The sequence below is a fragment of the Parasteatoda tepidariorum genome, chromosome 11, assembly GCF_982258835.1.
Source record: "Parasteatoda tepidariorum strain Cologne lab strain chromosome 11, Ptep-v5.0, whole genome shotgun sequence".
Classification (NCBI taxonomy): domain Eukaryota; kingdom Metazoa; phylum Arthropoda; class Arachnida; order Araneae; family Theridiidae; genus Parasteatoda; species Parasteatoda tepidariorum.
The window spans coordinates 36349081-36361661 of record NC_141765.1 but is presented as its reverse complement, the minus strand read 5'-3'; the positions used below and the strand labels follow the sequence as shown (position 1 = coordinate 36361661).

The 12581-nt window shown below is 27.0% G+C and overlaps 1 protein-coding gene across 5 annotated transcripts in view; it reads left to right on the top strand.

Annotated features, from left to right (window-relative positions):
- LOC107443766 (glutamate-gated chloride channel) overlaps window positions 1–12581 on the top strand; it is a 181883-nt gene that overhangs the window by 150791 nt on the left and 18511 nt on the right. For all 5 annotated transcript variants that reach the window (XM_016057734.4, XM_016057732.4, XM_071187492.2 and 2 more), the window contains one exon: window positions 2236–2318. In XM_016057734.4, the coding sequence (XP_015913220.1) occupies window positions 2236–2318 (83 nt within the window). The remainder of the gene's footprint in view (window positions 1–2235; window positions 2319–12581) is intronic.

Here is a 12581-nt window from a genome sequence, read left to right as displayed (position 1 = left end):
ATGCATCTTCATCAAACATTAAGTTGTAACACGTGTTTAGATTTTGAATCCAACAATCGCAAACAATCGCATAAAAATCCAACAATCGCAAGCCTGATCATAAGCATTACAGAGCAAAAGCGTTGAATCGACATAGGCTTAAAAGTTGCATGCTACGTTTCAAAACGTTGGCCATTAAATCCTTATGACTATAAAGATTTTAATTTTTCATAATTCAACTATCTTTGGGATTTTCGATGAGGATAACAATTACTACGCCATAAATAGGCTTAAAAGTTAAATGTTACATTTTAGAACGTTGGCCATTAAATCCTTATAACTATAAAGATTTTGATTTTTCATAATTCAACTCTCTTTGGGATTTTCGATGAGAGTAACAATTACTACTCCATAAATGCCCATATTTAAGTTCACTAAAAATAAGTTGAAGTCCTTTGACTATTTGATAGGCAACTCATATTTTAACACTTTGATGCAGATTTTTTATTAAGCTTAATTTTCATGCCTTTTATCATATTTTATATTAATTTAGGTTAAAATAAGTGAGGAAATTAAATTTAGCATTTTAATAATTTATGATTATAAGCCATAAAATTTGAATTATTTCCGGCTATTATACAGAATGAAACACCGGTGTCTTTTTCTGGGTTAAAATCTTAAACTATAAATCTTACAAACACGGCTCACTTCCAAATAATAATTTTTCAAACGTGCTCATATTTGCAGTAATTTATGTATAAGAGAAATAGTTATTCATCGGTGAAATTTGCTTAATTTTCGAAATCAATTATTAATGAATTAATAAACATGAATAGAAAAAAGCTTTTTTGAGCTACTTTTTTTCAAATTTTGCATTTTTGTACAAATCTAATTCCGACGATCGAAAAATATTTTTAGCAACTGTTGGACTGTTTTTTATAATTAAAAAATACCAAAATATATTTTTGCTTGTAATTAGAGTGTCAGAAAAAAAATAAATAAAAGAGACACCGGTATCCCATCTACGCGAGAGGGTTAAAAGATTCCTTAAAAAAAAACTTTTGACCATTAACTTAAAATCGCTTGTGTTTGGCTATTTTAGATTTTAATACTCTTTACGAATAAATAAAACCCATTTGATTATTCAAGCAACAAACAGTAATTACATTAGAGAATAAACTTCACGCTATTTTACCGAATAGTCTTGTAAACCTTTTTAAGCTCTGAAATCTGAATACATTCCATGAATTGAATGAAGCTATTTTATTCTGAAAATCTTTATATTGCTAAAAAGAATTTATTATTAAAAATAAGAGAATCTAATATGTAAATAAGTATAAAAAATACCAATAACATCTATGCGTAGTCACATATTTTGGATTACATAGGTGAAAATACATTTCCAAGATTTTGACAAGAATAAATACAAATTTTTTCTTTGAAGCAAGACTTAGTATTTCTATTGTTCCGGAAAGAAAGTTGAAATATTGCGGAAAGTTCAACCTTTGGCTCAGGTTTAAAAAATACTGCTTCCATTTCTTTGACCAACATGAATACGGTTTTTGCATGGCAATTCTTTATATCCATACATAAAAAATTCATAGATTTTACGATGAAATATATGTAGGTCCTTAAATATGATAATTCAGATTTCAATGCATTTTAAACTGTTACATATATTCCCCAAAATACAACACAACTAATGTAGCGAAAAGTTTGAAATTCTAATTAATAATGATACGTAATATTTGTTGTATAAATTATTGTTTTTTTCTTCTTTTTTCTTCTTCTTTTTCTTGTAATAGACATAAAAGTAGGTGTACGCATAATAAACTTGTCTAACTTTTCATGTACCTAAAACAAACCAATTAACAAACAAAATTACAAAAAAAACTGGAAATCTTCTAGTTTTCCTGTGGGCTTAACATAATTAAAATTTATTATCATTAAAATTATAGAATTATAATTAAAATTTTTAGAATAATAATTAATTATTAGAACTATAATTAAAATTTATTATTATTCTAATCACTTATCAACAATAGAAATTTATCAAAAATATGCAGTTAATGAAATGAGATAGATTGGTTTTTTGATATTAAACATTCACTCCGGGCATAACAATCAGTAATGCAAGTTCATCTAATATTAACCGATGACTTTACAAAATTCCCTTAAATGTTTATTATTATTTGTAGTTCAATAAACTCCATTCAATTTTCAGAATCTAATTATTATTTGGTTATTTTATTTCAGAATTACTCTGAAGATGCATTGCCCTATGAATTTTAAATACTTTCCATTTGATCGTCAAATATGCTCTTCTGAACTAGAAAGTTGTAAGTAATAACAAAGTTCTTTGGAATTCGATTATAAAAATATCAGTTTATTTCAATATGAATGTAGATAGTAGGTATGCATTACCCTATGAATTACAAATACTTTCTATTTGATAGTCAAATATGCTCATTTGAATTAGAAAGTTGTAAATAATAACAAAGTTCTTTGAAATTTGATTATCAAAATAATGGTTAATGACGGTAAATGAATATATCTGGCATGGAAAGTACATGAACTGAGTCTCGGAATTCGAATTAATATGTTTTAGATTAAGAATAAATATTTGTAAGGTAACAACTTCAAACTAACACATTACTTACAATACTTAATAAGCGTGATTTCAATCATCTATTATAGGCATAATGCACCTTGAAAACAGGTAAGGAAACGCCAGTAATTTTTACTAACCCCTTAACTCAGATTTTTTGAAAAAAAACCGGCCAAAAAGAAGCAATTTCTTTTAATGAATAAAAAACACACTTTAAAACAAGGTTTCCATTTATTGCTACTTCTGGTTCAACTTTTCTTTTGTTGACAAACAACAACAATTTTGATATACTGCGCTTTTGTTCCATGGAATAAAGCTATATTTTATTCCTGGATAAATAAGTGTTATAGTTTACAATCCTATGTAAATGATAATTATCAATAAAACGCTTTTTTTTCATAGCTTTCACATTGTTATTTTCAATTCTCAATTATATTCGAGTGTGAAAAATTATAGCAGCATAAAATGCAACGCCGCTCGAATTATCTCGAGTGTGCAGTTTGGCCTGTTTAGCGTGCTCGAATTAACTCGAGCGCACAAGTTAAGGGATTCAGCTTTTGAGTTTTTTAACAACCAATACTCTAAAAATAAAAATAAAAGTAATAATCTAATTTTATGTTCTATTATTAATAAAACTGCTGAATTTGTTATTTTCATAAACTACGTGCTAAAAAAATTAAATTTGAATGAAATTATGAATTTAAAAGTAATAGTTTACAAACCAAATTACAAAAACACTAGAAATCTTCTAGTTTTCCTGTGGGCTTAACATAAAAGCGAAAAGAAAAAGAGAAGATGGGCACATCAGTATCTGGAAGAATTTTTTTTTTTAAATGCAATATGTTACGTGTCTTTTTTTTTTCGTTAAAAATATCACCTAATGACTAGGACTCCACTTGTATCCATTTTTAGAAAACATTTAATTCAGTATATTTATCAGTATATTATTAAACAGTATATTTATCTCTTCTTTAGTTATTTCACGTTACGCTTTCTTTTTACCTTTCTGTTGCGAAAACTAAATCTAATATATCCTCCCCTAAGTCTGAAATTATTGGATTATGCTATTTTAAAATTTATATGATTTTTACTATTTTATTCTTTAGATTACTATTTTATTTTGTTATTTTATTCTTGAATGGATTTACAGGGGTTGATCAAAATATTGTGAATCATGATATGCCAGTTTTTTAAGTAGGATAGTGTGTTATTACTTTTTATTATTTTTTTCCAAAAGTAATTCAAACAACATTTATTCAATTCAAAGTAATTTAAATTTTTTTAAAAATATTTTATACATTTTTCTATAAATAAAATTTTTTGTGATCGGATTCTCTCACACATTTAAAATAATTAACTTCAGGAAAATAAGTACAAGGTACTACATGGTGCTGCCCCTTGTTTAACTTCATGCTAATTTTTAGATAACTCTCATTTTAAGTTATTTTCCTTAAAACTTGTTACTGATTTAATTTAGATATCCATGCAAATGAAACTTATTAATTATGTAGCCTGTATAAGTTAAAATAAATAAAGTTAATTATAAATGATATGCTACGAATATTTTAGGGGAACTTTTCAAAAATATATAATTCTACTAATATCGTATTAATTATATATTGCGGGGGCATAGTCCGCAGGAAAATATATTTGTGCTTAATGAAATAGTTACATCTACCCTAGATCTGTCTAACATAGACTACTCCTAGGTACAACAATCACGCTAGGCTTAACAAAATTAAATTTTTTTTCATAAAAATTTAGTACTTTACTAAAAGGGGAAAATATATTGATAATAATCTATCATAGTTCAAGTTTTAAATGCATGTAAGACATATTTTTTCACAATCAAACTGATTAAAAGGGTTACTTAGCAACTTGAAAAAAATTTATACTTTAGAGCAAGATTGAAAAGTTTTAAATGGTCAACAATAAAGCTGTCATTACCTGTTATGACTGGTATCAATTACATATATTGGATGCTAAATTACTTCACTGACTGGCATAAATATTTATACGGATTCCAGTCACCACTTTTTCCCTTTGTGTAGCAGCTTTAGAGACTTATAGTAGGAAATATTTTAACATATTTGTCCCTTTAAAATCTTTCAAACTTCTAAAATTTGTCATATTTGTATCCTTGAAAATATGTTATTCTAATTATGTGATCAAAAACTTCATTGGCGTCAAAAATATATAAATTTGAAATAAAAGTTGACATTTTCAAGCTCTCAAAAACAAGCGCCTATTTGCAAGACTTGCCAGACGTGAATGAGAATAAGCGAAAGTGATTTGAAATATAAAACGTTAAGTTGTGATCCAAAAATAGAAAAATAAAGGTGAGAAACAGAACAAGAAACACCGCAGTAGCCAAGAGAAAAAAAAAGGAAAAGCAGAACAAGAAAAACCTCTGGGGTACTAATGTAGTCTTTGCCCCCTTCGGCCACTGAGGTCTTTTTTGTTCCGTTTTTCATCTTTTTCTCTCACGGTTACTGTGGTTTTTCAAGTTCTGTTTCTCACCTTCATTTTTTAATTTTTCGTTGTCAACTTCACGTTTTATACTTCAAATCTCTTTTATTTCTTTTTATTCACACCTGGCAAGTCATGAAAATGGGTGCCTCTTCTTGAGTGCTTGAAAAATGTCGACTGTTATTTCCAATTTGCATGTTTTTGAAACGAATGATGTTTTTAATCAAGTAATATCTTACTGCTTCAGTTTCTTGAGATTATTTACTTATTGTTCTCAAATTATTTAAAGAAAGAATTTTACAGCTTAAGTGTTTTCTTCTAATAAAACTCAAGCCTTAAAACTTATTAATTTATCAGTACAAACTTTATTTGCTACTAATAAATTATAATAATTAAGGGCTAAGTTTTGAATATGAGATAAAACTTTTTTAAACCCTGATACTGATAACTTTTAAATCATTCCTTGAAAGTAAAGTATTTTTCTATATAAGTTGAAAAAAAAAGAAAAAATTGTCATGTATTGTTTCCCTAACTTACTGATGCATATACACAAATTATTTTATAAATATGAGGCCCTTTTAAAAATATATTTAAGTAAAATTTTCAACAAAATGGAAAAAAAATACACTTAGCTTATTTTCTTTTGAGCTTACGCTACTTTATTTTTGAGGAAAAAAATTGATTATATTATATTTCTCACACACTTTCCTCAAACCACAATAAATTTTAATGTGAAATCCTCTATCAAACTTTCAGTCATGTTTTGTTAGTTTCTTACGACACAAAGTTTGCTGCCAAACATTGATGTTAAAAAAACAAGCCCGCAGGGCTTACTTTTAAGATTTCAATTTTTATATCCCACTACTTCAATATTGGAGAAAAGGATATGGCTTGACGGCATCTGACGAGTTTACTTTGATGTAGAGCTCTTGATAAAATGTATATCAATCTAAAATCCACTTATTTTTCACGTCCAGGTGAACTATATTACTTTTTTTTTCAGCCACATGTGGTAAATACACTTTAGTCTGTAATAATGATAAGATAAATACACAAAAAGATTTTCTCTTTCACTTTAAAACTTTATTTAGAATAAAGGTTTTATATAAAATTGTAGAGCTAATAAGTAAACATCTTTGAAACATATTTTGAAGAATATTTGCTAAAATCTATTGTTTTGAAAATATCTGAAAGTTAGTAAATTTGTGGTTTGAAGTAAGTTATTTGTCTCAGAAAATAAAATATAAAGTTTATGCGATGCATTTATCAATCATTCTCAGTTATTTATGCAAATCTCAAGCATAACCTAATAATGTAAGATTTTCTTTAGACATCTTTTTCAGTATATCTACATTAATGGGTATGAAATTCTGGTACATGGATTCTGGAAAAAATTCAAAGTTTTAAAGAGTGTACGTTTTTTTATCTCTTATTTAACATTACAGATTTCTAAAACTTATAAAATTAAATAAAAACATATGCAATCAGAGTCTGTTATTAAAATATTTATACTATTATTACGCTGATGCTCCAAATTAAGAGAATTTCTTGTTTTGGTCGATTTTGTGAAATTTTAAATCCTTCTATATGTACTAAGAACCGTAATGGCTCAGCGGTTAAGGCCCTCAAATGTCCTTAAGAAGAAGAACTGGGGTTCGATCCCCAGTGGCGGTTTGAATCTTACCCAGCTTTAGATTGATGAGTGCCAGCTTGTCTGAGAAGTAAAGGCGGCCTGTTCATAGTGCTGGCCACTATGCCACAATCATGCCATTGGTCATGAAGTTGTGGAACTTTAACATCCTCCCCCCCCCTTGAACCACAGTAGACTCAAGGTGGGAATGCTTTATTTTATATGTGTGGATGTGTATCTTAATATTTAGTACATATGTAAGGTATTATGTATACACAAGGTGCATTTAGTACAGATATAAAATTTCGCGCATTTCACCTTCCTCGCAGCAGAATTCACCTTTAAGGAACATTTTATAAAAAATTATTACAGATATAAGCTTGAAGTTTTTTTATTGCTATTAATGTATTCTTTGTATATCAGTATATCCTTTTTTCAGAAGTTTTCATTAGGATTTTTATCTTAACAATTTTAGTCATCATCAGTTATTAGTTTAGTCACATTCAGTTATCACAATTTTTTTGATAATAATTTTGAATATATATTTAGATAAAAGATGGAAGGGTATTTTTTGTGTTTAACCTATGATAAACTAGATAAATTAGTGAATGTTTTTTTTGTGTTGAATTTTACTGATTTAAAAAATAGCCATCTAAATAGGTAGCAATGTAACGATGGTCACTAAGAGGCTCTTTAAAAAATAAAAAAAGATATACTATTTTATGAATTATTTGTATTAAAATTCTTATGAATTATTATTTTTAAATTATTTTGAGATTATTATTTTATGAAATAATCTTATCGTTATTTTATTAATTTATTATATCTAACATATCAGTATAAATTAGACAAATTACATCGTAAGCTTACTTCCTAAGGTGCATTTTTATTCTTAAAATCATTACGCCTAAATTTTCGATATGCTGTGACTCAAAAATATCTCAGGTCAAAAAATCAGCTATTATTCCTAACTAAATTAGCATTTTCTTCTGTTTGTTACAACTTGATTTTTAAAAAGAAAAAAAATTATTTGCTTGATGTGAAAACACTTATATTCCGGATAAGAAGTATTCTCGTATAGTTCTAGCGATTCGCGTGAAGTATTTATCACGTTAAATCAACATGGGTTAACATATTTGTATTTTATTTTTTTAATATTTAAAATGTACTTAAGACTTTTTATCTAATCCAAAATTATTTCAGAAATTCATAATTATGAAAGAAAGTAATTTGTAAATTGCAATCAATTTTCCTGAAAGTTTTTCATTTAGATATCCGAACAATCCAACAACCAACCGAGTACAAGAAGGAGTTTTAAAAAGTCACATTGATTTAACGAGTGGATAATTCTTTTTGGAATAAAAGCGTCATAAGCATTTAACGAGCAATTTGCTTTAGCCAAGTGCGACATTGTTCTTATTCAAGAATAATGGTCCCAATTTAAACATGCTCATTTTCTTTCACTTTATCTTAACAATGAATCTCGGTTGTTTGAACCAAGCTTAACAAATAGATTACTTACATTAAATAAATGCATTTCTATCCTATTAAGTATTCAATCTTGTATGAAAAGTAAGACACTTATTTTAAATCAATGTGATATGATTTCAAAAAGAATTTAGAAAAACAATTTTTATTGATTATCTAAGGAAGAAAAAGATGTAGAAATGTTTAAGAATTCCTTAGCTCTTTTATTTTCAAAAGAGCTGATTGGTGTCATTATAATGTTAGGCTGGAAAGCTATTTTTCTATAAAATTAAGATCAAGAAATAAATGATTAATAATAAAGAAATGATTGTTCAAGATTACTTTAAAAATTACAACGAAATAGTTATTTCAAATATTTTTAATGAAATAAAGGCCAAAAAATTGGCAAAAGTGCAAATAAGGAGAATCCCTTCCCAAAGTACTAAAAGGGTTGCTGCAGTAAGTGACTAAGACTGAAAATGATGCTGCTTCTTAATACAATTTTTCGGGGCTGAGTTTGAGTAATTCTCTCAAATAATGTAGTTGCAGAGTCAGTTATTGTGTTAAAAGGGTTCGTTATAGATCGCAAACTTTCGACAGATACATAAAATTATTTTTTTAATGCTTTAATGGCTAGATAAATTTTATTTCACAGTGATATCGCAAAAACGGAGATACAAAAGTTTACCTCAGAAATAAGCCATTGCTCACCTACGCCTACATATTACTTGCTAGAGTTGCTTAGATTGGTTTGGTGTATATATGGATATGGGCAACCTTTCTTAGTATATTTCGACCCCTACATTATCTCCAACATATTCCTCTTCCCATACATACTACTGTCCCAAACATTGAAATGGTAAAAAATAATCATAGAAGAAAAGCAGGAAAGCGTGAACACTAAGAATGTGGTGGGGTTAAAAGAGCCATTCATGTTTGCATTTCTGTGAAATAAATAAAAAACCACAAAAAGAATTCTTATCCACTTTGTATTGTTTTTTGTTCTAATTTAAGACATTTTAAACTACATTTTGTGACTTTTTTAGAAAGGTCTTATTTACAGCTCATTTTTCTGGTGCGGTGCTTTTTGAAAAAAATTTCTTAGGATCATTTCTTTAGAATTGAAATAATTGATATTTATCCTTGTCTTACCCCATTTTTGTTATATTGTTATATTTATTGAATATTAAAAATTTAAATTTTGTCTAACTGAAAGTTTCCTTAAAAAGCAAACGAGGGAGATCCTCAAATAATTTACTTCTTTTAATCCACATTTAATGTTTTTTTTAAAATTACAATTAAAAATTATTTTCTCAAAATTTGCATTGCGTGCGTATTTGCTAATATGTAGTAAAAAATGAAACGAGCGCATGCATCTGCTTTTTCTTAAGAATAACTTTTCTTTTAAATTTGTTTTCAGAAAGGTTTTTAAATCCGACGACATAATAAAATGTTCATTTAAATTCAAATTATAAAAAAACATTGAGTTATTGAAGTGTTATATTTTATTTTTAATCAAATACAAAAGTTCAAAAATGGCTATTTTTTTAATTGCCACAGCGGCGAAAAAATCTGGAATAAAAAAAAATTATGATTATACGGTTTTAGTTCAGATTTCCAACTACATTTCTCTACTTTAAATCACGTGACTCTTTAGCTCAAAATTAGTCATTCACGTGGTTCGTTATCGTTTAGCTGATACTCATGTATAGAATGCGATATTTAAAATAAGCTAATGCAAAATTTGTTAGGTTTGTACAGAACAATAAATTGAAATACAGTGTAGAATAAAACAAAAATATCGAAATAAAGCAAAAAACAGACATTAGTTATAAATAAGGTAAAACAATCAGTAGTATTTAGAATTTAGTATATATTTTGAATTATAGTTTTAATTACGCAGCCTTTATTTAGATAAATTGCTTTTAAAATTAAAAATATTAAATGAAGTTTTGCCTTTTACAATAAATATATTTTTTACATGTCAATAAATTTTATAAATATAATCCGAAACTATTCATTCCTCTAAAACCCATTGTAACTACTCTTTTTAACTAATCTGTTCCAGTATTTTTGTACTTTTCTTAATTAAAACATGCAAAATAGGAAGAATATTATAAATAATGAAACTTTTTGTTATAAGCAATGCTTTTGTATATAAAGAAATGCTAATGATTACAAACTAAGTTTTAATCTACAAATGAAGCAGGGAATGTCAGAAAATTGATAGATATGATAATCATAGTTGTTGTAGTTGTAGTTCATTTACGTCGCACTAGAGCTGCACAATGGGCTATTGGCGACGGTCTGGGAAACATCCCTGAGGATGATTCGAAGACATGCCATCACAGTTCTGATCCTCTGCAGAGGGGTTGGCACCCCTGATTTGGTAGCCCGATGACCTGCACGCGAAGTCGAGCACTTTACGGTAGAACAGTTTAACGAGGACCAATACCGCACACCCTCGGTCCCTACGCAGACTGATCCAAGTGGACACCCACCCGCACAAGATAATCATAGAAAATTTAAAGAATAAAAACAATGCCTTAAAAAGTAAATGTCCTATTATATCTTCTAATAATACCATGCTTTAAACTGACCTTAATTTTTAGTTTTTTTTAATTATTTATTGCCATAGTTTAACTTAAAAGGGGATATCTTACATTATCTTTTCTATGGAATAGTTATTTAATTATTGTTTAGTTTGAATGAGAATTGTATTTTAATGTAAGATTTTATCAACAATATAACACAAGAGTTAAATAGTTATAATAGTTGTATAGAGTTATAATAGAGTATACAGTTATAAGTATAGAGTAGTATAGAGTTATAATAGTTGTGATTCATAAACTACAATATTTGATTTTATTTGTATTTTTGAGAAAATGTCAAAGAATTATTTAACTAGATGTTTGTTAAAAAAATAAACTAAGGCTGCTAATGACAATAAATGTAGGAGTTTTTAACTGCATTTTAGGTAAAGAAGTTCTCCGAAATTTATAATTTATATATCATCATAATGGATAATAAAAAAAATTAAAATTAGAGGATTAATGTTTTTATAGCATATCAGGCGTGTGATTGAAAAAATTGTCCTGAATTTAAGAATTATTTAGGATAATTCGTAAGAAATATTTTTAAAAGTTTGTCATTTATTTATGCAACTCAGCGAAATGAAAATTTGAATAAATGAATTAATTACTAAACATAATCAGAAACCTTTCAAAACATCATTATATATGAAAGACACGATAATCAAGCAAAAATTCGTACTTTCTTTTCATTGATTTTTTTCACTGAAAACTAAATTTATGGTTTACATAAAAATAAAAATAACAAAAAACATTAAACACAAAATAACAAAAATATAAATTAAAAATAACATTATTCATTGGCTTTCTTTTGAAAAATTTCTATTTTGCGATTATTTGACAAGAAATGTTTCTTTTATTTCTGACCATTTTACCAAAGTAAAAAATATTTTTTGCATCCTAAGCGCTTGATGTTATTTTGAAAAAAAAAGAAAGAAAAGATAATGAATTTCATATAAGTAGAAAAATGAAATAAATTTTCACTTGTCCTTTATAAAAGCTTCATATTTACTTATTACCATAATGAAGCCTTATTTTCTGATTTCATTTCATTCTGTTCGGTTATGATTATTTGCATAGCAGTTAACTTTGTTCATGCTGTATTTCAGAATGAATATTAACCAAAAAAGTTTGGAAATACTTATCAAATTTTTCAACAATGAAAATTACAATAATAAATATTTACGTAACTCACGTTTTGAACATAATTTGTTTTCAAATTTCAGGTTTTTGATAATTATTCTCTCTGCTTAGACATAAAAGCAAATATAATCGGATATTAAAAATTATAAAGTGGTTTCTACATAATTATGATATAAATAAACACTCTTCTGAACTACACATTATTTTGCAGTTAAAACATTCTGCAGTTAAAACATTCTGAAACATTGTCTTATTTAAGTCATTATTTATCATAAAAGTGGAAATAGATTATGATTACTTTAGCTCTAAACCTTATAGCTTAACTATCCAATCAAATTCTAAATTATATTGGAAAATTCCTGTTTTTACATTTAGTATTACAAATGTCTTCGTTTTATTTACAATAGGTATACAGTTAGATTAGATATTTTCAAATTGAATGTAGTTGCCTTCGAATAAGTTTTGAAAAGATTATACAACAACTATGCGTATTAAAAGTGTTTTATCTGCCTTTTTCAACATATACACAATTGACTACAGCAAATAAAATATACCACATGTTAAAATTATTGTTTTTGTTAATAGTTGAAATATAATTCTTCTGCTACCCTCTGCATAGTGTACGATAGTTAAGCTTACTTTTGATCATGAATATGCATAGAAATGTACATATTCACCTCAAAAATATTTTTAA